The sequence below is a fragment of the Melanaphis sacchari genome, unplaced genomic scaffold (assembly GCF_002803265.2).
Source record: "Melanaphis sacchari strain LSU unplaced genomic scaffold, SCAv2.0 Contig40_pilon_pilon, whole genome shotgun sequence".
Taxonomy (NCBI): domain Eukaryota; kingdom Metazoa; phylum Arthropoda; class Insecta; order Hemiptera; family Aphididae; genus Melanaphis; species Melanaphis sacchari.
This window is the reverse complement of record NW_020271264.1, coordinates 976,977-1,001,667: the sequence shown is the minus strand read 5'-3', so window position 1 is coordinate 1,001,667 and position 24,691 is coordinate 976,977. Positions and strand designations below refer to the sequence as shown.

At 25.0% G+C, this 24,691-nt stretch overlaps 2 protein-coding genes across 4 annotated transcripts; one reads left to right on the top strand and one right to left on the bottom strand.

Annotated features, from left to right (window-relative positions):
- Window positions 1-831: 831 nt before the first annotated feature.
- LOC112597335 (facilitated trehalose transporter Tret1-like) lies at window positions 832-9,939 on the bottom strand. 3 transcript variants are annotated; one of them, XM_025343339.1, is made up of 8 exons: window positions 9,854-9,939; window positions 5,615-5,689; window positions 5,470-5,557; window positions 5,303-5,384; window positions 5,098-5,215; window positions 3,277-3,468; window positions 2,898-3,193; window positions 832-1,912 (listed from the first exon to the last, which is right to left on the bottom strand). In XM_025343339.1, exons 2-8 carry the CDS (start codon window positions 5,676-5,678, stop codon window positions 1,148-1,150), a joined length of 1,605 nt encoding a protein of 534 aa, XP_025199124.1. In that variant the 5' UTR covers window positions 5,679-5,689; window positions 9,854-9,939; the 3' UTR covers window positions 832-1,147. The 3 variants fall into 3 exon arrangements, with proteins under 3 accessions (XP_025199124.1, XP_025199127.1, XP_025199125.1); XM_025343342.1 differs by lacking the exon at window positions 9,854-9,939 and adding an exon at window positions 8,831-8,932; XM_025343340.1 differs by lacking the exon at window positions 9,854-9,939 and having other exon boundaries at window positions 5,615-5,824.
- On the top strand, window positions 9,183-13,618 carry LOC112597336 (vesicle-associated membrane protein 2-like). The gene is made up of 6 exons (XM_025343343.1): window positions 9,183-9,481; window positions 9,916-10,004; window positions 10,107-10,185; window positions 12,822-12,901; window positions 12,983-13,034; window positions 13,463-13,618. Exons 2-6 carry the CDS (start codon window positions 9,921-9,923, stop codon window positions 13,486-13,488), a joined length of 321 nt encoding a protein of 106 aa, XP_025199128.1. The 5' UTR covers window positions 9,183-9,481; window positions 9,916-9,920; the 3' UTR covers window positions 13,489-13,618.
- Window positions 13,619-24,691: the final 11,073 nt, after the last annotated feature.

The window sequence follows — 24,691 nt, the reverse complement described above, 5'->3', positions numbered from 1 at the left end:
ATTATCACAGGATCAAATTATTCGTATGCAATAATATTAATATTGTGGTTAATGGTTATTTGATTTTTAATTACAAAATAAAATAGATACCAGGTATCGAAAATACCTATAGCGGGTGTGTAATAGACTCGTGTTAACGAGTAGAACAAAAGTATTTTAGTACTTTGTTCTAGGGCACCTCAGAAGGGCGCAAATTTTTTCGCACAAAAATGACCTTCCTCTTTTCGATTAAATATGATAAAATAGTTTCCACTTTTTACCTAAAAATAATTGCATTATTTTCATATACAATTAATAAGTAACTATCAAGTGATAAGTAGCAATCAAGTAATATATATCAACACAAACACAAAACATTTTTGTATTGAGTAATAAAAGTTGCTTCCTCTTGGTGCTCTCTGGGCTATGCTAAATACATTTTTATAACCTATAATAACCGAACATAACCTTTGGGACAACTTTTTTCAAAATATTGAATTTGAAACCATGGGCAATAATTATTTGGTCGAAAGTTCACAGAACACAAAGTCATATTATTTTAATATCAAGGACTCTAAAATTACATTATCATTTAAATGTATATATTTTGTACAGTTTAAAATTTCTAATACCGTAAAAATCAATTTTATTGATTTTAAGAATTTCACATAAATTAATTGCTGCAAGAATCAATTTTTTTTTCATCAAAACATTTATTAAATTTATGAATATATATATATATATATTAATTAATTTTAAAAACATATTCAGTGTATTATATTATGACAACGATGTTTATAAAAAATATCTAAAAATATAATAATAATAATATTAGGAAATATTTTAATCTAGGTATACGTATACATGTTTTTAAGTTAAAATGCAAGGGCAAGAATTAGAACAATTAATGTTTGCTAGAATAATTATCTAAACTATAAACTGTTTATTGATTGTAAACACACATATATATTCATAGAGAGAGAGAGAGTGAGATTGAGATTGTGGAGATAGAGAGAAAAACGTATACAAAACTCTATGAAAGTACCTTTAGTGATTACAAGTGAGTTCGCCGTCTCATAACTCCATCCACAGTGCGGACGAGGAGGGGTGGATTGCGGTTTCAAACGTTCACCGAACGTAGGACTCAGGGAGCGTGTACAATATTATGTTATCGCTTTGCTGCGAATGAGCTTTGCGGCGGTTTGCTCGATCGCGAGAAGTAGTCCTCTATTTCTCGAAAGCTCTTGCCCAACGTCTCAGGCACGACGAAGTGCACGTATACGGCCATGGACGTGGACACAACGCCGAACACAAGGAACAGGTTCGGCACGGAGACGACGGCAAACATGTACGGGAACACCTTGAACGTGGCGAACATGATCAGGTAAGCGTACGACACCAGTATGCAGCCGCCGACCGCTCGGACGGGCGTGGACAGGAGTTCGCAGATCATCGTCCACGGGAACACGAGCACGCCGACGGAACTGCTGAACACGAACAGCATGACGCCGAAAAGCGGCCACGGTACGGTGGACGTGTCCCGGCTATAGTGGGTGGCCGCCACCAGGACGGACGACAGCGCCATGGCCACGCACGAGAACACCAGCATCGGTTTTCGGCCCACGCGCAACGACAGCGCGCACGCCAGCAAGCCGGACGCGAACCTGACGACGCCTAGTGCGGCCAGCGATTGAATCACAATGGCCGGCGGATAAGCGGCGGGCACCACCGACTTGAGTATGGGAAGCGCGTACGATATAGCCGAGTAGGCGCCGGACAGTTGCTGGAGGAGCAGTAGCACGGTCAGTATGACCATCGGCTTGTACGCCGCGGGATCGGACCGAAGGGACTGGACGAACGACCGTTGATGGACGTCCGGGTCTGCAGTGTCGTCCGACGCCGATTTCAAGCGCCTCCACTCGGCTTCGAACACCTGTGTGAAACGCGTGTCGTTTATTTTTGAGTACGGCGATGAATTGGTTTCTGCTTACTTACAGCGGTCTTGCCGGACGGTATACTTTATGGAATTACCCCCCTTGCGAAATTTTGTCAAATCTACTTCGAAATTCTACCAAATAATTGCAAACAAATCTTCTTTTTTTTTTATATATATATATATTTTACGCTTTTTAATTTTTTTTTTTTTTTTTTTAATAAGCCTATCTTCCTGCAACTTTGACTATGATGTGTCCCCTCTCCAGAAGAAAATTATAACTACACCACTAATACGAATCATAAATCAATTCGACTCACGTGTGAAACTATGAAAGAAAGTAAATGCGAACAGCGGAAACTAATTCAGTTAGTACTTAGAAGGGTGTGAGACCGGAGAAAGCAAGAACTTAAGAACCAATTGTTTACTACCAACATAATATTTTTAAATAACAAGTCATATTTTGTACAATTTTTATCATCATACATTTTTTTAAGGCTTTTTATTTTTATTTAAATGTTTAATTTATTTTTTCTTATTTTGAATAAGCAGTTAAATATTTAATTTATGAATATATGATTACGAAATCGAAAAATATTTTCTTATGTACAGAAGAATTACAAAGAATAAACTTTTTACTTTGTTTCTACTTTTTTAATCTTAGAAAAAATTTTTCTTACACATTTCACCAGTTTTGAATTCGTTTTAAAGAAATATAGTTATTTTACTTTTTATGAATTATATCAGAGACAATTTCATAAATTGTAAACTAGATATCTATACGTCACGTACATATGTATATAATAAAGTTTATATTATTAAAAAATCACAGTGGCAACCAATCTGGACAACCATAGTAAGATATCGGAAACTAATTAGAATTTTATATAACTACATTAACAATAACAATATTTGAAAACGGCAAATTGAATATCGAATAATAGGGCAGTATTTAATGCAAGATTAATATAATTGTATGACTCACCTGATTATCGTTCGGATAAATATGTTTCACCGCCATTTTAGCTTTATCAACGTGCTCGGAACTTTTAAACTTCAGAATCCAGATCGGACTTTCTGGCAAATAAATTATTATGAGCGCCATGTTGACTATTGTGAAGATGACGAAAGATAAGTTTATGACTTTCCATTCCAGATCCGCCAAACAAGTTGAGAGCAGTATGCCACCAGAAAAGAAAACACTATTAAGAGACAACAATACCTGCTTGTACGACGGGTGACTGATTTCCGATACGTACACTAAGCCCACTGTAGTCATCCCTGATCGATTTGTTAAAAATAAACATGTATTATAACATAAATGTAATTAGTAATTACTTTACGAATTTTGTACATTTGTATACCTGCACCGATCCCGCCCAAAAGCCTAAAGGCATAACACGCATAGATGTTATCTGAACTCGAAATAGTCACTGTTGTCCACGACGCGAGTAATGGTAAGCAAGTTAAGAGACACGAGTTTTTCCGACCAATCTTATCCATCACCAGACCGACAAAGAACGCTCCAACGGGTGTACACAAAACCGAAATACTTGCTTTCATAAATAACATCAAAACTTCGCTTTAATTAAGTATACTTGAACATATCTTAAAGCATATATATATTATATAAATACATTTAAAGGATTATTAAATATTTTATTTAAGGTGTAGGTGTGAGCTATGGTAAACGGACAATTGGTCCCCAGCCAATTTTTTTTCATGTGATACATTTCACAGATTTTTTTTTTTGCAGCATAATACATTAATAAAAAATAGAAATTAAGATATTATTTAGTGTTACCAACAAACACGGTAGGTCAGCAGTTCAAGTGTATTTTAAATAGGATAAGATTAGATACGAATTTTGATTGTTTGATCAGTTATAAATGATATTATAAACTATCTATTTTTAGCAAACTGTTTTGAAATATAGCAATACATTTTTCATCTCTTAAATAACATTATAACGAAGACTATTGTCCGTATACGTCAAATTTTTCGAAGGGAAAAATTTTCAGGAGACTAAATTATCTTTAATCCGTCTATGATTTATCACCACTGTCACTTTCTAAAAAAAAATATGTATAACTATAATAATAATAACGATAAACGTGACGATGACTGTGACGCTCGAAAAAACGACAAAATAATAATATTAATTTCAATAAATTATATTTTTAATCGTTGATTTATAGAATGTATACAATATATACAATTAAAATCAATTTATTGCTACTTTAAATTTAAATAGTATTTAATTGAATTTAATTTTGATCTTATTATTTTATGCTTCTAATATAGAGTCGTTATTAACAATTATTTTCTAGCAAAAGTACTTGTAAATAAATGTATTATTTTTAAAAACTTATAACGTTAAATTTACATATTAAAAATATATGTATAATAATAATAATATATGTATATATAATATATATATATTAAATATATTTTATTAGTTGTATTAATCATATTTTTATTTCTTACTATTTTTATTTTGAAAATGTATATTTTTATAATAAAAAATTACATTTACCTTTTATAATTTCTTCTTTTGATTATAAACAAATGATAATTTTAGGTAAATTAGAGTTATTGTCTCAATTGAAATGTAAATTTCAATCTTAAGAATTTATTTAGCCTCCGTTAGAAAAGATTTCTTATTAATATTACACCTATGTTCAAAATTCATGGATTTGGTTCTATACAGTATAGTAGAATTTATAATTATAGAATATTACAATTTAATATGTTAAAAATTTAAATTATAATACATAATAAATTCACTACTTCTTTTGCCTATAAATAAGTACATTTAAATAAGTAGATAATATGATAATAACTTCCTATTTGATTGGATCATTATTTTTAAATAAATAATTTTATTAATAATAAAAATATTTCTAAGTTTGAATAACTTATAATTTACTGATAAAATAATATTTTCATTATTTTGTACTTTGTTACTAAAATATATTTTTATCTAGGTAGTGAATATTTGATATAAGTATAATTTTAGCATATGCAAATAAAAATAATATTTTAACTATTAGCATCTAACGATTAGCTGAAGTGTTGACTATTATTTGTTATATCTATTAGGTTAAATATATAATATTACGTACAGTCGTAAATTCAATGTTTAAAATTTTTATATTAACATTTCAATATAAAATGGTTATTACTTATCCATGAAAATTGTTCTTTATTTATTGATGGTATATGATGTAACATATTATTTGAATAGGCTAAATGTATTCCCGGTTGGATAACCATCAATAAAGATATACAACTAGCCAACACCTAAAAAATTAACTTAAGTTATACAATATAAATACAATTATTTCAATATATATTTTTAATCTAATGAATTGAACATTTAAAACCTACTTGAGGATATAAATCTCTCCATAAAAGATTCGAAACTGGATATTTTTCATACTCAACAACTATGATTTTATTTTCCGTATTCCTGCAGAAAAATGTAATTATCTTAAATGCATAATTTGTGGAATAATCATTTATATAAATCTAACATATTTAGTAATAATACGTACCTATTGTTTTCAATTAATTTATTTTGACCATCATCATTAGTTTTATTTTTATCTATACTAATTATAGTTTTAATGTTTATATTGCTGTCTGAAATAAATATTTAAATTTTAATAGTTTAGAATATGATATAATTTAATTACATACCATTATTCTTGGGCGTGGTGATTTTATCAGCAATAATTTTCACATTCTGATCTATAGTACTCATTCTGCTGTTACCTTAAAAGTTAAATTATCAAAATAAATACTTAGTATTTTTAACCAACAGCATTGATGAACATTAGCACAATAGGTAACATCTAATACACAACATTTTTATGTGTATAAAATATAAGTAAATGTTTAAAAAAAAACTAGTTTATTTTGTTTATATAGTGATAATATGTTATACTACGATACGATTCGGAAAATATAATATATCAAATTATACCAACAATAATCATTTAAGGTCACAGAGATAGGACCTGCGCATTGATATTACTATTAATAATCTTTTAAGTATTAAATAATATACTGCAATAAAGTCTGATGAATTACAATGATGTCTGTGGTCTGTCTTATATATTTGTATAAATCTGTAACATTGGCCATAATTTTACGACAATACATCTGTTTCTACGAACAATCATTATCATGAAAAATTAAAAGAATATGCAATAACATAAACAGATAACTTAACTAGTTTCTACGAGCCTCATCATTATTATTTTTCAAAAAAGCAGTCTAAAACAAAATACAAATAAAATTTGATAATTTCATAAAATTTTACGTTTGCTTAGTAATTTATGATAGCAAAAAATTAATTATATTTAATTACATTATTATTTAAATGTACCACTATGCCTTATTCTTTGCCTATAGTCTACGTTAATTTTGAATTTTATCAGTTATATTTTTCAATATTTTCATATAGTGACTAAACTTGAAAGTCATTTTAGATTCTGCAAAAGTGTAGCAATAAATATATATATCACAATGATTTTTATGTGTGTATGTATTTGTTATCACCTTTTAAAGCAAAAAAAAATGTTTTGATTTTCTACTTTAGCATCTTTCCTAGCAGGAAAGCAAATCTCAAAAGTGTCAGTAAAAAAAATAAAATTAAGGAAAAACGAAAATTTTTAAGCAAAACCAACAAAATTGTGTTTTTTACAGAGAAAATTCAAAAATGAATAACCATGGATACTTGAAGTTTTCATTAAATAATATTACCATCTTATATACATAATACAATTTTTAAGATATTTTGATTCTTTTCTTAGCTATTTATAGACATTTAACATTTTTTTTTCTATATATGTCCATAACAATTTTATCACTTGACCAAAAAGCATGAAAATTTAATAAAAGTGTCCGTATGATGTGTTAACATAGCTGTTGATAAATTTAAAATAAATATAAGCACAATTATTTTTTTTTATATGTTTATTAAAAATATATTTGAATAAAATTATAAATTTAAACAAATTTTAACAATATTAATTAATTATTTTGTTGTAATTCAAAAATATTATTCATAGCCCATGAATCATGGGAATTTGAAACTTTTGTTCACCGTCTAATTTATTTTTTACTTAATGTAATTTTCAAAATATTTAGATTAATATTAAGCTATATATACCACAACCTGAACAACTTCTAAGGAACCTTGTATTAAAATTTCAAGTAGTTACGGTTATTTTTTATTAAATTACAATAAAATCGATTTTATCGAGTACTGATTTTGTGTAAATATTCCCGTTTTTCATTAATTTATTTTTCCCAATAATATTGAAAATACTAAGATATTTTTACTTTACTCCTCTCTAAGTACCAACAAGATCCAATTTCCTACCAGAAATTACCCTCAAAGTTGAAAAATTAAAGCATTTTTACTGCCTATGGGCGATGACAGGCAAAAAAAGAACACAGACCGTTGTAAAATAATAAATTATTCATCGCTCCACTTAAAATCTAAAAAATTATTTAAATCTTGAATCTATTTGAAAAAGTTACACTTTAATATCTTACACTAAAGCTCTGAAAAAATTCATACGTAAATTACCTATACTAAATTTAAATATCATCAAAATGGATTTTTAAATTTATAATAAACCCATCAATACATGTATTTAAAGAGCATATATTTACCATTCGCGAATAAATTCTCTATAGTTTATAGTCTATACTAAGCAATTGCGCATTTAATTAATTTATTGTTTAGATTTCAGAGTATATAATATAGTTAAAGCGCATAAAAAATGTTTGACGAAAACGTCTTTGCTACAATAGATTTATTGAATGTAGGGGTATCACCCAATATAATAAGCTGAAACTGCAGACTGTAGTTAAGTTAAAAATTAACTATTTAATACATCTTTATATTAAAATCAAACGAAGTTATAAATTCATGCAACAGCTGGTTAACTACATAATAGGTAGGTAGTCAAGGAATATCAGCGTGTTGCGAATCTATATGCGATATGAGTAGTGGGCAGCGGTGGCAATTACACTATTATACGGACTTCAAACTTTTAAGAGATATATTATTAACAAGATTGCATGCGATTAACTGGATTCAAATTTTGCGTGGTTATTAATTTATACGTATCCGGTCTGTAGGTACGTTAATCTAAGGTGCGCCCATATGATATTGTACATTATGTACCTATTATATATTATTATGTACATTATAAATGAAAAATTCTTAATCCGTCATTTCATTAACTTTTAGCAAAAAAAAAAAAATCAAAATAATGTAAATACGCTGTACAGTATACTAAATTTTAACCTAGGGGAACAAGGTAAATGATGAAAAAAAAAATAAGTTGAATTAGTAAATCAAAGTTGAGAACATTAACCTATAAATTGATATTTTAATTGCAATAATTTGTTGAGAAATTAAGTTAGTTATGAAGTTATTTTAACACTTAAATTTTAAAACTAAAAAAAGAAAAAAATAATTTGTATTTCTTATTATCGTCCATGTTATATCTGCTGTTAAATATCAACATACTAAGGCGTTAAACATAATACATGCAAGAAGCGAATTGGAGTGGCGTTTAGTGTGGGCTGACAAAAATATATTTTGAAGGTCCTAGAATAAAGCATATAGGAATAAATTATTTTTTATTAAATATTCTAAAATAAAATATAAATTATTGCAATTCGTCAAACTGAAAATGTTATATTCATTTAAAATATAATATCGTAGTTAGGTAGGTATTCGTTAAAAAAAATGGTTACCATAAATCGGAAGGTTCTAAGTACTAAAAAAACAATTTAATATGATAGTTAAATAGTAATTGACGGCGAATCTAAGTTAAAATAACAAATTAAAGTAAAATATTTTAATAGTAAAAGTAAAATAAAATATATTACCAGTTGAAACACTCAATTAGGTATAATTCACTAATCACTACTCATAACTTTATATTTTATTCATTATCAATCAAAATCCGGTAATCGAGTATTATAAATTAATAGATTGATTAAATATTAAACAATCGACTATTTTAAATGTTTGAATTCCAGTAATTATTAATAACACAATAAATTAAAACGTCGATTACGAAAACGCGGGTAGAAATAATTTATTATTGTTTATTTCGCGCTTGAATCGTTGGACATGTGCCAAAGACGTTTCAAACTACAACAATGTGTTTACAACGTCACCGTGTTAGAACCGTATCAATCATTATGACGTCACTTTATGATTGCATCACCACCAATCACTATTCATCAGTCATCTGTTGCATTGCATTCCTTTTCGTTAAATAATTGTTCTTTCGTTTCCTAACTAATCTTTTTCAACAGTCAAAAATCACGATACACGAATTAAAACATCGACTAGAGTAGACGTTTTCTCGTTACTGTGGCAGTCTTATAATTATTGTCGAGATCAACAAACAAACAGTCATTGTCGTTAGGCAGACACAAATTTTCGACATCGACGTCCCGCCCTTGACCAGTCGTGTACAGCGCCGTTTATTATACCAAATAAGCTACCCGGCCATTAGATCTATAATTCTGGTGAGTACTACGATTTTATATGATGATATTACATCCCAGCGCTACGCGCACCTGTCATTTTTGAGTTTTCGTCAACCAGAAACTATGACAACCTTTAGTGAATATTAAACACTGCGCTTCGTTTTGCCGTTTAGTATGTCTTAAACGATTTTCAATAATTGTACGTACTAAATATACAATATTGGTTTTTGTGCAGGTGTAAAAAACATTTCATTAACACAACTAACATACTGATGATACCAGTTTGCTAATCTTTGTTTACATATTAAAGTATTCATTACGTTTTCTATTTTTCAATTAACATCAGTCGCAAAAACATTCTCCCTGACGGTTATATATACATAATATTAAATATAAAAGTATATCACATACCTATTAGACATTTAGTTACTAAATTTCTGTAGCATTGATATTGGTTCCATTAACTCTTGCAGGCACTATGGCTGATAACAAAGGACAGAGCACCAAAAAACCGACAGACTCTCAAAAAAAACTTCAAGAGTCTCAAGCTCAGGTTGATGAGGTTAGTATGAGCAAATTGTATTATTTTTAATTAAAATGTCTGTATGAGTACATTATCAGCTTTATATTTATTAGTTATCTAATCATGTATAAATATTTCAAGGTCGTTGGAATTATGAGAGTCAATGTTGAAAAGGTATTAGAACGAGACCAAAAGTTATCAGAATTAGACAATCGTGCAGGTACATAAATTATAAATTAAAATAATTTTTTAATATAAAATAAATATTTTAATCATTAAGTTTAATAAAAAATTAACAAAATTATGTTCTTAATTACCTTATATGATTTATGTTATTATTTCAAAGTTGGGTAAAATAAGGAAGTATATTGTTTGTGAGTTTTGTATGAATTCAAAAATTATTAATTTTCAGGAAAAAAATGAAAAAAACTAAATTCCATTTTAATTAATCTGTAATAACTAGTTTTTTTTTTTATTTTAGTAATAAGAACTATGACATTTTTTACCAAATAGATAACAATGGAGATCTTTAATAATTCTCTTTTATCCAAGAATATCCAATTGTTTAAAGTTAAATTGATAAAAAAAACATGTGATTTTACTAAGTATAAGTTATTAAATATTAACTATTTTATGGTACTAAATTATAGTTAATTAAAAATTTTAATAACTTTATTTTACGCAACAAAACATTTAGATAATAAGTTACATTAATTGTTTTGTTATACAAACAATTAAAATAATCTATTCTAATAGCAAATGTAATTTAATTTAAATCTATAATTTACTTAAACAAAATTAAATTAATACCATAAATAAAAAAAAAAAATATATTTTTATTTAAAACTAATTCAATTCCTTAAAACAAAGTTTAGGTAATTTAGGAAGTTACTAAACGAAATCAACTATTTAAATGATTAAATAATTATTAAAGAATAAAATTATATTAATACTCAGCTTTGTACTTAGGAATATTATGAATTGTTTATTATTTAACTTAAAAATACTATTTCTTGTAATTATTGTAATACATAAAAACATAAATATACACTAACACTTTCTTATCTTTGCTTAGGTAGCCTCATTGTCAACAACCTGATTAAACAAATATTGTTTATGATTAATCTGCTTAAATATTCAAAAATAACTAATATATTATGTCTCTATAAAACTTAAATATAATTGATTTTTGTTTTTGCTTACAATTATTCAGTAGGAAGGTAAGTTTGGTTAAATAACCATAAATAGTAGATAGCAGTTTTAATAAAAGAGTTTTATTTCCTGTAGTAAAGATAAATTATGTTTTTAAATAAGTGGTGTCATTTGTGGAACGCATTTATAGTATACATAATTGCATTAAATAATGTATAATTTTTTTTTTAATAGGCTACTCATATATGTAAAAATAAATATTAGTATTGAAATGTCTGTTTAGTAGATGCATGTGTAGATAACATATAATTAAATTAAATACTTTAATTGTTTATTTCCATTTAGAAGTATTAGTTCAATTGTATTTTTTGTTGCTAGAGATTTAATTATAGTTGAGTGTATTTTCAATATTTAAATGATGCTAACACAGCTTTTTTTTAAATATGTTTATCTTACTTTGAAATTCATGTTCTTATTTAGAAAACATAGTACACAAGATCACTAAGGAATAAGGATACTAATATTAAAAATATTATAATTTTCTTCCTACTTAATGTTAATAGTTAACATCCAAACAGTAGTAATTAATAGTTATAACTTATAATAAGGTTAAAATTGAAGTATATAAATTTATTTATTTTTAATCAATCAATAAAAGTAACCAACAGAACATGACATGAACAAATGCAAACTATAAAAGTTAAGAATACATATATTATTATTCTTTTAGGATTTTTCACCTGCAAGCAAATTAGATTTATTATAGGTTTATTAATTTTTATAAACATTTTGTAAAATTTTTATTGTATAATTTTATACCTAGAAAGCCAAATTTAAATGATTTGGGACAAATCTACTATCATCTACTGGGGTTATATACCTCTAATTTTTCTTTCAATAATAAATTTATTTTTAAGTACGCAATATAAGAAGCTTATTTTCAATTATTTAGAATTTTTATATCACTTAAGTAGTCTATTGTGACAAAATTTCTTTTTTTAAAAATCTATCAAAATTTGAACAATTAGTTTCTATCCTAAAAAATAGTTTTACTTAAATATAAATTATGTATAATATTGGATTTTAAAATTTTATTATTCTCAGATAATTTTTGTAAATTATAAAATATTAATAGGTTAACAATAATTACTTTAATTTTGAAATGATCATTGCCTCCTAACCCATTACAAAACTATTATCTTTAGTACACCAACAAAACAATCTAAAAATAATTCAAATTTTAATTAAAATGCATACAATTTTCAAAAAAGTAAACATTTTATGACTGCCATCAATGATATGACAAATGATTTATTAACTCCTGCAAATACATATTTTTAGACACACCCTTCTCCAATAAAAGTATAAGTGCCAAAAAGTTTTCCAAGTATCGAGTATTTTTATCAAACAATATCTATTTATTAATTTGATCTTTTTTGATCAATATTTTGGTTTGCCCAAAGTGTTCCGCATTCTTTTTGCTCTTACATTATTAAAAATACAGTAAGTATGCAGGAATGTTAATCCTCAAATATTGTGGTGTCGGGTAAGGGGTACACCCTCAAATGTTTGCCAAGTTACTACCTGTCATGTTTTTGTTTTATTATTATCAATTTTTAATTAATCTATTAAAATGCACTGTTTCAAAATATATTTTATTGATTATGATTAACTATCAATTTAACATAAATAATTTGATTACAGATGTATTGCAACAAGGTGCATCTCAATTTGAACAACATGCTACAAAACTTAAAAGAAAGATGTGGTGGAAAAATTTAAAAGTTTGTAGTATTAAAAATATATTTGCACTTAATTAATATTGTATACATGTATTATAAATATATATATATATATATTTTTAGATGATGATTCTTTTGGGAGTTATTGTAGCAGTCCTTTTGATTCTTATTATTGGTGAGTTTTCAAAATTTTACTTTAATATTATTATAGATATTAATAGAATGTCAACTTACAATTAATATTGTCATTCAGTATAAAATAATAATCACTTACAACTTGAACAATAAATTGTAATTGTACATGTTCAACTTCCATAAAAACTGAAATATCATAAAAAGATCAACATACAAACGCATAATATTAATTTTATATTTAATAAGTCTGTTCATTGTAAAATCAAAAATAAAACAAATTTGTTCTGCTAAATCATATTTATTATATTATATATATGGATTGAGTAGAGAAAAATAAATAGTATGCTGACGTCCCTTCAAAAAAAATAAATAAATAATCTATAAACAAATGTAGTTTGTATACACAATAACTGTTAGGAAAAAAGTTAAAGTACTATTATTGTAATTAATCAAATATTTTATTTACAGGGTCATTCGTTGGTGGTGGTAATTAAGTAATGCTGTTTATGAGCAGAAAAAGAAAAATCATCATCATGTTACATTCTGAAAGCGTTAACTTAACATTATTATTAATATAAATTGTGATAAATAATAAATTAATAAGTCACAAAATTGCATTTTTAATAGATTGCATTATATACATATTTGAAATTTTTGTCTGTTGCTAGAAATATTTTATTTAATTTAAGAAATTATTTTAATTTTTTAATACTCAAATAATTATAAACAGAATTTTTTTTGTTATTCATAAAATATTCAATACTGTACAGTTAATTAAATTCTAATATTTAATCATTAATACTTTTTAATTTATTCCTTTACTATAGATTATTATTACTTTAATTTAATTTGAGGTTTAATTGGCTATGGTAATAAAACATTGTATTAAATATAATATTTAATGTATTTTATTTTATTTTTTTTATATCAAACAAATTATTTTTATAGTGTAGGCTGTTGCATAATAAAATATATATTTCTTGTAAATCTTATCAACAATATTTATTTTTGTTAATAATAACTGTATATTTATTGTTAGAACATTGAAAGGTTTAGGAAATATATCACAAAAACATAGATTTAAATAATTCAATTTTAATTTTTTTGGAAAATTCTTAATATTAGTATATTATCCTATACTAAATAAGTATGTATTTTTTCGTTAACAACATTTTACTAAGTATAAAAATGACTTATCTGTACTTAGAGCTAATTTTTTGCTTAAAGTTTTTAATATAAAAATAAGAATTATATAGCATTTAATTTTGGTAATCTGAGTTCAACATTTAACTAGCATGAAAATCTTTATTATATTCATCTTGTTTGACAGATTTTAAATGTTAATATTCATTTGATTTATTAGTAATTACATGTGAGCTGTGTCAATATAATAAAATTTATACAAGAATATGGATCTGTGAATGTAGAAGATAATTTATATCTTATATGTAAAGCCTGGATTTAAATGCTTCAAAAAAATAACTAAAAATGTCTTTCTGGTTAAAAAGATCCCTTAAAAAATAATAAACATTTTTTTTATGAACATAACTATACAGTAATAAAACAATAGTTTAACTTTTGTAATTTTTACTATTCTTTATATTAACTAAATTAACAATACTACGAAAATAATATACCAAACTCTCACACAAATCAAAAGTATACTAGAAATGAATACAATCGCAATGTATTTTTAACTATCCAATTAATTATTTATTTAAGTTCTGTGAGCAGGCACAATGGCAAGGTGGGGCTTTAGCCCCCCAGAAAACAATTCAGCCCCTTCTAAAATATATGTACAATATAATAAAGTCATAAAACATTATTTTTAAAAGAGCTACATCAGAAAATTTATGAAATTTACTTTTTTAAATATAGTAATATTAAGTAAATACTTTCGTATTTTCGAAGATATTTGTTTTTAAGTTTTTGCTGTTATAAAAATCGATTTAATAATATTATTTTATACACAAAAACCAAAGAATATTATTAACTTAATTTAATGTTTGTTGTATACAGGTAAAAATAATTTTAGTTTACTTATTATTTTTAATATGTTTAATTAATATAGTAATATTGTGTAAGACTTAATAGTTAATAAAAGGAAAGGATTTCTTTAAGTATCTACATTTTAATATATATCCATGAACTATTTTAACCTCCAAGATTCAACAAAAAATACAAAGTAGATTCTTTAATACAAAATATACTATGCAAATACCAATTTAAAAATGTATTGAACTAAAAACTTGAAATTTACTAGTTAAATATTAGGTAGGTAATCACAAATTTTTATTTAAAAAAATATTATTCCTACTGATATTGATGCAATTTTATAAATTTTTATTAACTATTTCAACGTTTTAAGATTTTCAATCATTTAGTGTTTGGTACATAAACAGATATTGTGTAAAATATCAATATTTTTGTTTATTTAATATATTTGTCACTACTAAATAAATTCAATTTAGTATAGATTATAATAATTTAATTAATGAAGTTTGAACAAATAACATCTTCAGTCTTTTTACGATGGATTAACCTAATAGTATTATCTAATAAGGAAAAAATCTATTACAATTTTAATAAAAAATGTTTTGAAATTTGTAAAATAAGAAAAAAATCTTTTATTTATTTATTATTACCTACTTTTATTGAGTACCAATTACTAGATGAAAATAAACAAACAAAATTATCCAAAATCATTGCATTAAAAGTTGAGTAAAATAAATTCATCTGTTCATAACTAAACATAATTACTTTAATTTATATTTATGAATTGTAAGTAAAAGAAACATAATTATTCATTCACAAAGGTATGTAATAAAGAAATTATCATTTTTGTACATAATTATTAATATAGTTATTGAAGGTCTGTAATCTCACATTTTCATACATAAGGTACATAAAAAAAATTTATATTTTATTTAAATAACCTCAGTATTTGTTGAAAAAACCTTAGCCCATGTAAAAAGAAATATTTGCCCTGCTCTGCCCCCCCCTGAAAAAAATTCTAGTGCCGTGCTTGCCTATGAAGATAACATATTCAATAATTGAAGATAGCTAAAAGTTTTATCATATTCATTTATAAATAAATTGACATTTAGTAGGGATATATTTAAGTAAGAATTACTATTAAAGCAAAGATGAAAACAATATTTCTTGATATGTTTTGAATTTCTTAATTTACATTAAAACCTTGTACAATTTATTAATACATGACCTAAAAATTCAGAGTAAAAGGCTTACCTTTGAAGTATCTGTTGCTGTTATACATGACAACTTAGGGCAGTTTTCAACTTCAAATGTTCAAACAATTTTACTTTTCATACTTTTTAAACAAATGTTGGTGTCATAAATGAAAGAATTAATGAATTTTAATTATTTATAAATGAATGTGATCTTCATCAAAAAATTATCAACTTTATGTTTTTTTAAGTTTTATTCTTAAGTATTTTTTTTTAAATTTTCTCCCAAGTTGTATGCACGGTTTTAAAACTTGGGATACTCTACTAAATATTGTCTTTATTAATTTTGCTTTAAAACTCATGTTACTTATATATATTACAATACAAGACGTAATTATATGTGTTAAGTTTATTTTTTAAGTATAATTTTTATGGTAAATAATATTAAAAGAAAATTTAAGTAATATATTCAAATACCTTTAGTAAAATTGTCTTGATTGTTTTGAAAAAAAAGTTAACAAGTTACAGAATAACAACAAGTGACTTAAAGTTTAATCGATGTAATTTTTAAAGACTGTCAAAGTGTTAAAATTGTATAGTGGTAAGAGGTGTACTGATTACTTCCTGAATAATAACTAACTTGAAAACGATTTTCCGTTGTTATCATTAGTTATTTTTTTGGCGGTCTTATCACATTAAGTCGATAGATAGTACTATATATAGATACTTCGCTCTTGTAGAAAATAAAGTTGATTATTTCAAATTCTCAAGTAAAATCCATTGAACAGTTACTCGCACAGGTCCCAAGTTATCACATTCTACGGTTCGTGAAACGAATAAATTATGTAATTAATTAGCATTGTCCAAAGGCACCCAAAAAATAATGTACTTTGCATTATAATTTATAGGGCTCGGATTTTAAAGCAAATGCTTCTTTTTATATATTTAAGATAGAAATCTATTTTTTATACATAAATTCGTTTCACGTTAATCTGATTCGAAATAAACGAATTTATTTTTGCTTTTTTTTGCTTTTTTTAGTATAAATGCTTTTTTTGCTTTTTTATTGCTTTTTTCAGTCATTCAAGCTGTGGAATTTTCATTTGTTTGTTATGCTATGAAAATAAAATAAAAGTGTTTATTTACTTAATAAGAAATGTGAAAACCCGCAATAATGACCGTGACCGTACCATTAGTGCGAAACGTCATTTTAGGCGAAACGTTGACAACATGTATAAATATCGTGTTAGATGCAGAAAAAAAGTTAAATGAAGCTCATGGAGATATTGCAACTGCTATTTCTAGTAAACTAAATCGTGTTCTTTTGAAAAACAAAGGCTGGAAACAATTACTGGACATTAATACTATACTGTGTGGCGTTTCATCAGATGAAATTAATTATCATGGGTTTGATTTAAACGAAACCTCTTGCATGAAGTATGCACCGATCACTTCAGTGGATGTAGAGCGTTCGTTTTCGATGTATAAAAACATCCTGTCAGACAATAGAGTCAGTTTCACTTCTGAAAATCTTACCAAATACATGGTAGTAAATTCTTTTTTTAATTTAAATTAATTTTTCAAATGTTTTTTATTCAGTTTTATAAAATTATAACTAATTCGTGTTAATTTTTAGTCGTGCTTTTTTTTTGCTTTTTTTAAAAATAAATATGCTTCATTTTTGCTTTTTTTAAACAATTTTATGCTTTTTTTGTTATTTATTATGCTTTAAAATCCGAGCCCTAATAATTTATATTGTATTTTCGGGTTTTACTTACCTATATGATTTAATATCTTCTTACTTAATGTAAGTACGTACGCACAGAATATGCATATAATTCATTAATTAGGTGTAATATAGCTTGTAAATTCAATAGGTAGGTGCCATGAATGATATGAGTAGGTAGGTATACTTAATGAAACAAAATTAATGAATTGCCATTAGATGTTATGATTATAATATGATATATACCTACGTATACCTAACGATCTTAATTTAGTAGAATACCAATTATCCGAAAGTTAATCAACTGGACATCCATTTATCTGAACGAGAAAAATAAAAAATTTGGTCTTTTAATTAATAACACGTAAATCATTAGATTATCGTATTTCGTCATTCCACATAATCGTATTCGTAGATTAGATTTCCACCCATTACATCGAACGCTGATTATTAACGGCTATTGCTAGAGGGTCAGTTTTTGGTGTTTTCTCAATAGGTCAGTTGTCTAATTGTTATACAGTTTAGTTTGTTAATTATTTTAACGAGTACATTTTAGTGTCATCGTGTCATCTAATGGAAAACGTTTGTAATGTTTTCAATGAAAGAGAAATTAGACAAAATTGAGCGATTGAAAAAAGGCGATTAAGGTTGCACATTGACCAAACAGTACATTATTGGAACATCAAAAATTTTAGATATAAAAAAGGGTGAATAAAGATCTTCTTATTCTAAAGCTTTTGATGCGTTGGGTTTGGCGTTTAAATGGTTTGAGAGGCAAAATGAATCGAACATCATTCAATTGTACAATTAAGGAAATTGAAAGACTTAACTTCTCTTAAGATTAAGTCAAGAATGAAGCAGTCTAAAGTAACATAATTGTTCAAACCTTTATAATAAATAATACACACACCAAGTCAGTTTTTTTCTTTTAAAATATTTAAAGTTTGTTATTTTTCATCCTTATTAAATACATTTTTCTTTAAAGTAATAAATTCAAATCATAATTATAAATAATAAATATTGCACGTCATTCAATACATTCATAAAAATGTATAATTTTTCGTGTGTCATATTTCAATTATCCGGATATATATTTATTCGGACCATCTATGACATTTATTAGTCCGGATAATTGACGTTATACTGTACATAATAATAAGCTTCAAAATCGAATATATGACATACTTTAAAAATGCATAGGAATCTACAAAATTATTATATATATATATATACTTGTAATTTTAGGTTTTAAACGAAGCAATAAATGTATTGACTTTACAATGTTATTTGCGTGTGTGTATGTGTGTGTGTGTGTGTGTGTTGTTTTACACTATTATAGGTAGTAATTGAAAAAATTCTTCGATTTTCAAATTTGAAGACGGTTTCTGATAGTAAATTTGATCTATTTTGCTCTTTGGAGAGATCAAAATTAAAAATTCACCTAGGGAATGCAACATTTTTCAAAATAACTGAAAACAATTTTTTTTTAATTTAAAAAAAAATGAGAATTCTTTGTCATAACTCATAAACCATTTTTGACCAATTTGTTTTTGTAACTTAAAAAAAAAATAATAACCACAGGGCATAGTTACTTGTTATTTTCACTAAATGTTTATACTAATAATATCTACGCACAGCTTAATTTACTTAATTATATACCTACTCAAATTTCTTTTCTGATTTTTTTTTCACAAAAATATATTTACTGGGTCGAAGTTCTTGAAAATTGAATACAAGTATTTCCTCATAAGTTGTTTATACCTAATTCAATTAAAAAATATCGAAAATACTTTGTTACAGTATTTTTTCATAAGCATTTAAAGTTATAATTTTGTCAAAATTCGTAAAATCCCGAAAACTCGTAATTTGCTTTTTTTTTTACAATTTAAAATTGCATTTATTAAATATATTAATAGTAACCTTTAAGTACATATTAATTATCATAACTTTATTCTATTACATTATAGTGAAAGATTATTTCAACGCGTGGTTACAAAAGCAGACTTTTATATCATTACTCACATAATATATTCAATTGAAATTGAAACTCTATTTTTTCAGTATTTTATAACTTAAAAGTTATGAATGTCATGATGATAATTATCATTATATATCAATATCATTATATAGAAACAAATAATTATTTTACGGCGTAACGAGTATGCAATAAAGGTACGACTATCTATCATGAATTCATTTTTTTGGATAAGTAACTATTATTTATTTTGTGTTTTAAAAATAAAAATGTTCCTTTCTCATTGCTATTAATTTCTAATTATTTAAGACCAGCACTTTCCTTGTCCTCTAAAGTTTTGTTCCCATTTCTTCTTTTCTTAGACCAATGTACATGGAATGAAGGAATTATTAGTTAACAGTGTAACACTTCTATATATTCGATACCTACGGATTTTAATATATTTTTTTAAATGACCAACAGAACCCGTATTAAAGTTATGATAGTGGTAGAATGAAGGATCCAACATAATTGTATAATTTAAGCCTTCGGGCATCAACTGCAAACTGGTTCAAAGAACGAGGTACATGTTGTATATAATTGTATAATACAGAATGATATTTTTGACGTGAACACTCGTCGTGATTACATAAGCTTGATGTTTTTGAATTTTTTTTTTACAAAAATACAATATTTTTATAAAAAATTATGTTTTTTATCTTTATTATTGTTCAAGTTTATTACCTTTTTGAATTTTATATTCTAAATGGAGTAATTTTTAGACATCTAATAAACTAAAACATATGTTGTACTATTTATAAGTTTTAGAAGTTTTCGACTTATTTTTGTTTCGTATTGATAAAATGTTTTTATTCTTAGAAAAAAAGCTTTAAAATTTAATACAAGATTCCTTATAATTATTACAAAATTAATATATTTAAAAAACATAAATAATTTTTTTCAAACTTTCTTTCATTCAATATAAGTTTTTCAGACATATTATAAACATATTATTAACTCATATAAAGAAATAAAATGTAGTGTTAATTATTGCATAGACGTAGTGTTAAATTGTATTAAAGATAATGTTAAGAGGACAATTTATATTCTCACGGTTTCTCACTATCTTATAAGTATATCAAATTTTCCTTCAATAACACTTATTTTGTGCTATTAATTTTAATATTAGAGCAAATACTGACCTATTATTAAAGTTAAAGGTAAGAATAATATTATTGGGGCTTAAGAATTGGCTTTTTTAAATATTTTAATTTTTATGGTAGATATTATATGAGCATATTTTTTAACTTTTGATGATTACAATACTTATATTTTATTTAAAAAGTAAAATATCGAAAAAATCCAAAGCTTAAGCATAAATAATGTTCTTATTTTTAACTTTGATAATAAGACAAACTACTCTTATTTTAAAGCTAAAAACATAAAATTGGTTTTACTAAATGTAAATTTGTTATGATATATATTTGTAAAAAAGAGACAATATATACAGGTGTAACGTTCTTTAACTCTTAAGCAAAAGTAAGATCCTACATGAGAAATAACAGATAAAAATTGTTCATGGTTATGCATACGTAATGTCCTGCATAAAAAAATACACCCATGGCCGTATGTATAAGTTCTTACTTCTTACACAAATAAATACTAATGAATGCAAATGTCCTACTCACTTTATTCACTAGGTTATGTTATATTAATTATGTGATTATGTAAAATATATTGTTTTAAAAAGTAACTTTTGTAAAATATTATACAAACTTATAAAGCCGTGCCGTGGGATAAGAGCAATAAGGATCTGTGTTTCCGGCACACATTTTAAGGGGGCGCCAAAAAGTTCATGGCCCGATTTAATATTTTACAGCAATAATTTTGAATTTTATATTATACATAATCATAATTAAATAACGTTTACTAATAATCATGCAATTTTTTTTTTTCATAATTACAGTATTAATTACACTATTTACTAAGTTTTAAGTTACTATATTATTTTTACAAAAAATGCTTAAAATTTTACAAAAAAAGTAAACATGATTATACTAAATAAGTTGAAAAAGATCAAACAGTAAGTTAATGTAAGAGGTGGTGAATATTTTTAATTTTGGTCCAGGCACCAAATCATAATGACACAACTCTACACACTTATATTTTACCATTCCTTATAATTATAATTATATTTTATTTATTTATTTCAATCAGTCCATGAGGTTGTTAAATTACTTGAATATTAACATAATAATTATATATCTTTATAAGAGTTTTACCATCGTTATTTCTTATTTTGCAGTGGACAAACTAAGAAAACGCGATAATTCATCCTTTTATATTCATAAAAATAGTTTTTAATTTACAATATCTACCCAGAAAATATTTTAACTTTTAAATTTATTAATAGGTTAATTCATTCTGAAAATAATAAAATAACAGAGAAAAATGGATTGTTTTGAACATAAAATGACGTAAAATGTGTTAGTTATATACGTTGGAAAGACAAGTATGACATACTATTTTAAGCGTAAATATTAGATCCTCCACTGTTGTTGATTAATCAGGAAAAAAAGTGTTTATATTTTAATTTAGTTGTTATAGTTTTCGATGAAAGCCAATAGGTATACTATTCTTTAATTCAGTTAAAATATATGTACATGATATACATATCAATGAATCAATGACCTTTCAGATAATTGAGTAACGCGTAGTTCAATTGTATTACTGCAGTATACATTATACAATTATTTTTACACAGAGTATGATAATGCTTAAATTGTATATATATATATATATATATGTACAAATCATTCAATTATTACGAGATTTATTTTTTTTTTTAAATAGAGAACTAAGCATTTATTAAAATATTTATTGAATTCCAATTTTGTTACAACGTTAATTTAAGCATCTTACAATATGTCACACATAGTAGTCTACCCCCATCTTTACCTATTACTTTGGACATAGTTGATTAAACTATTAATAGTAATAATAATTTGATATCTTTGATAATACCGAATACGGGTATTTATTTACAGCAATTTCAGTATTGTATTGCAATTGTAACTAATAATATTTGCATGTTTCTATATTATAATGAGTTTTTTACATACATACATAATGTAACTAATATTATTTTAAAAAACTGTTTACATCTTCATAAATAAATAAATTTTAGATCCACCACTAATGTTGAGTATTTACGCCACAAAAACTTATAAAAACTAGATATACAACTTGTAAACAAATAATTGTACCTACGTCATTTATTTTACTATGTTGAATAATGTAAAAAAAAAGAGAAAATGTAATGAAGTGACAATTGTATATCATTTCAAAAATTAAGCTTAAGTAATAAATGAGTTAAGATATTAAAAAAAAAAATATATTAAATCCAATAAAATTGTTAATATAATAATATATAATATATTATATATACAATGTATATTATACATAGGTAGTTGTCATACGTATGTGTTTTAAACGGACGTCATATAGCTACCATTATACTCAATGGTAATATATATATATTTTGGATTAATAAACCTACGTATTAGATAATATGTTTATTAAATCTGTGCCATTAAATCGCGGTTCAAATTAGTTCAGCTTTTGACATTATATGAATAGTTCAATGTCAGCTTATTTATTAAGATAAAGTGTATAATGTCCTTATTGCAATTTGTTAAGTATACCTATGTAATACGCAACAGTAGAATTTATTTATAATTATTGTTATGCATCCACCATTAACCTTATGTTATTAAATTTATGCGTAACATACGATTTTATTTTAATTTTAATAAACCACCAATGAAAATATACCAACAGAATAATCTTTTGCTATGTTTATAAAAATGAAAAGCGAATTTAAGTACAAACAAATTAAAATAGCAACATTATATGTTCTATTTTATAGGAAACATAGCATTAATGTTTATCATCATTTAGTAGATGGTTGGCGTTAACCAACAAATAATAAAAACGAAATTAGTAATCCTTTTATATGTTTTTACTTTTTTTTTTCAACACTTCATTAAATATGTTTAGTTAAAACTAAAAAACTATCGAATTAAATTAAAATTCATTCTTCAGCTGACTAGACAACAATTTAAGTAAGTTATTTATAATTATGTAAGTTAAAAGTATAATTTTTATATTTTTAAAGCACTTATACATAAATAATTTAAAACTTAAGCTTAAGCTATTTAAAATAAACTACATACATACATAATATCATTGTCTCATTTATATTATTTATCTGAAACATGAACTAAGATATATCTTAGTTAAAAAAATAACCATTAACTGTATGCTCTATAAATATAATAATACAGTAGATAAATACATATTTTTTAATTATAGTCTGTAGACTTTATAACTTATAAGAAAAAAAGTCAATAAGGCTGCAATCATTGTTTGCTAAAAATCTAAACCTTATTTAAAGGATTTACACATAAACAGAGAACATAATTTTCATTAACTACCTAATAGTTGATATTTAAATATAAATATAATTCATATAAATAGTTTCTGGTGGGTAATATGTACAGTACATACTTTAAATTTTTTTTTAATTTTAATATAAATTATGTAAGTAGGTATTAATATAAAATTGTATAATAAAGTACTATAGTTTTTTAGAAAACTTCTTCCAACATAGGTGTAAAAATAGGATTTTTTAAAATTTTAACTTAATCATTATTTTTTATTAATGTTAAAATAATTAAAAAACAGATATAATATACATTAAATTAACTTTCCTGTAAAAACTAAGACTGTAATATGAATACAGATGCCTTCCTATGTCCTACACAGCT

Excerpts from the sequence above, each read along its gene's own strand:
- LOC112597335 (XM_025343339.1), bottom strand. The coding sequence starts at position 5,678 with ATGAGTACTATAGATCAGAATGTGAAAATTATTGCTGATAAAATCACC. Across the intron at positions 5,558-5,614 it reads CACCACGCCCAAGAATAATG|ACAGCAATATAAACATTAAA; the intron begins GTATGTAATTAA and ends TATTTATTTCAG. Across the intron at positions 5,216-5,302 it reads GGAGAGATTTATATCCTCAA|GTGTTGGCTAGTTGTATATC; the intron begins GTAGGTTTTAAA and ends TTAATTTTTTAG.
- LOC112597336 (XM_025343343.1), top strand. The coding sequence starts at position 9,921 with ATGGCTGATAACAAAGGACAGAGCACCAAAAAACCGACAGACTCTCAA. Across the intron at positions 10,186-12,821 it reads AGAATTAGACAATCGTGCAG|ATGTATTGCAACAAGGTGCA; the intron begins GTACATAAATTA and ends ATTTGATTACAG. Across the intron at positions 12,902-12,982 it reads TGTGGTGGAAAAATTTAAAA|ATGATGATTCTTTTGGGAGT; the intron begins GTTTGTAGTATT and ends ATATATTTTTAG.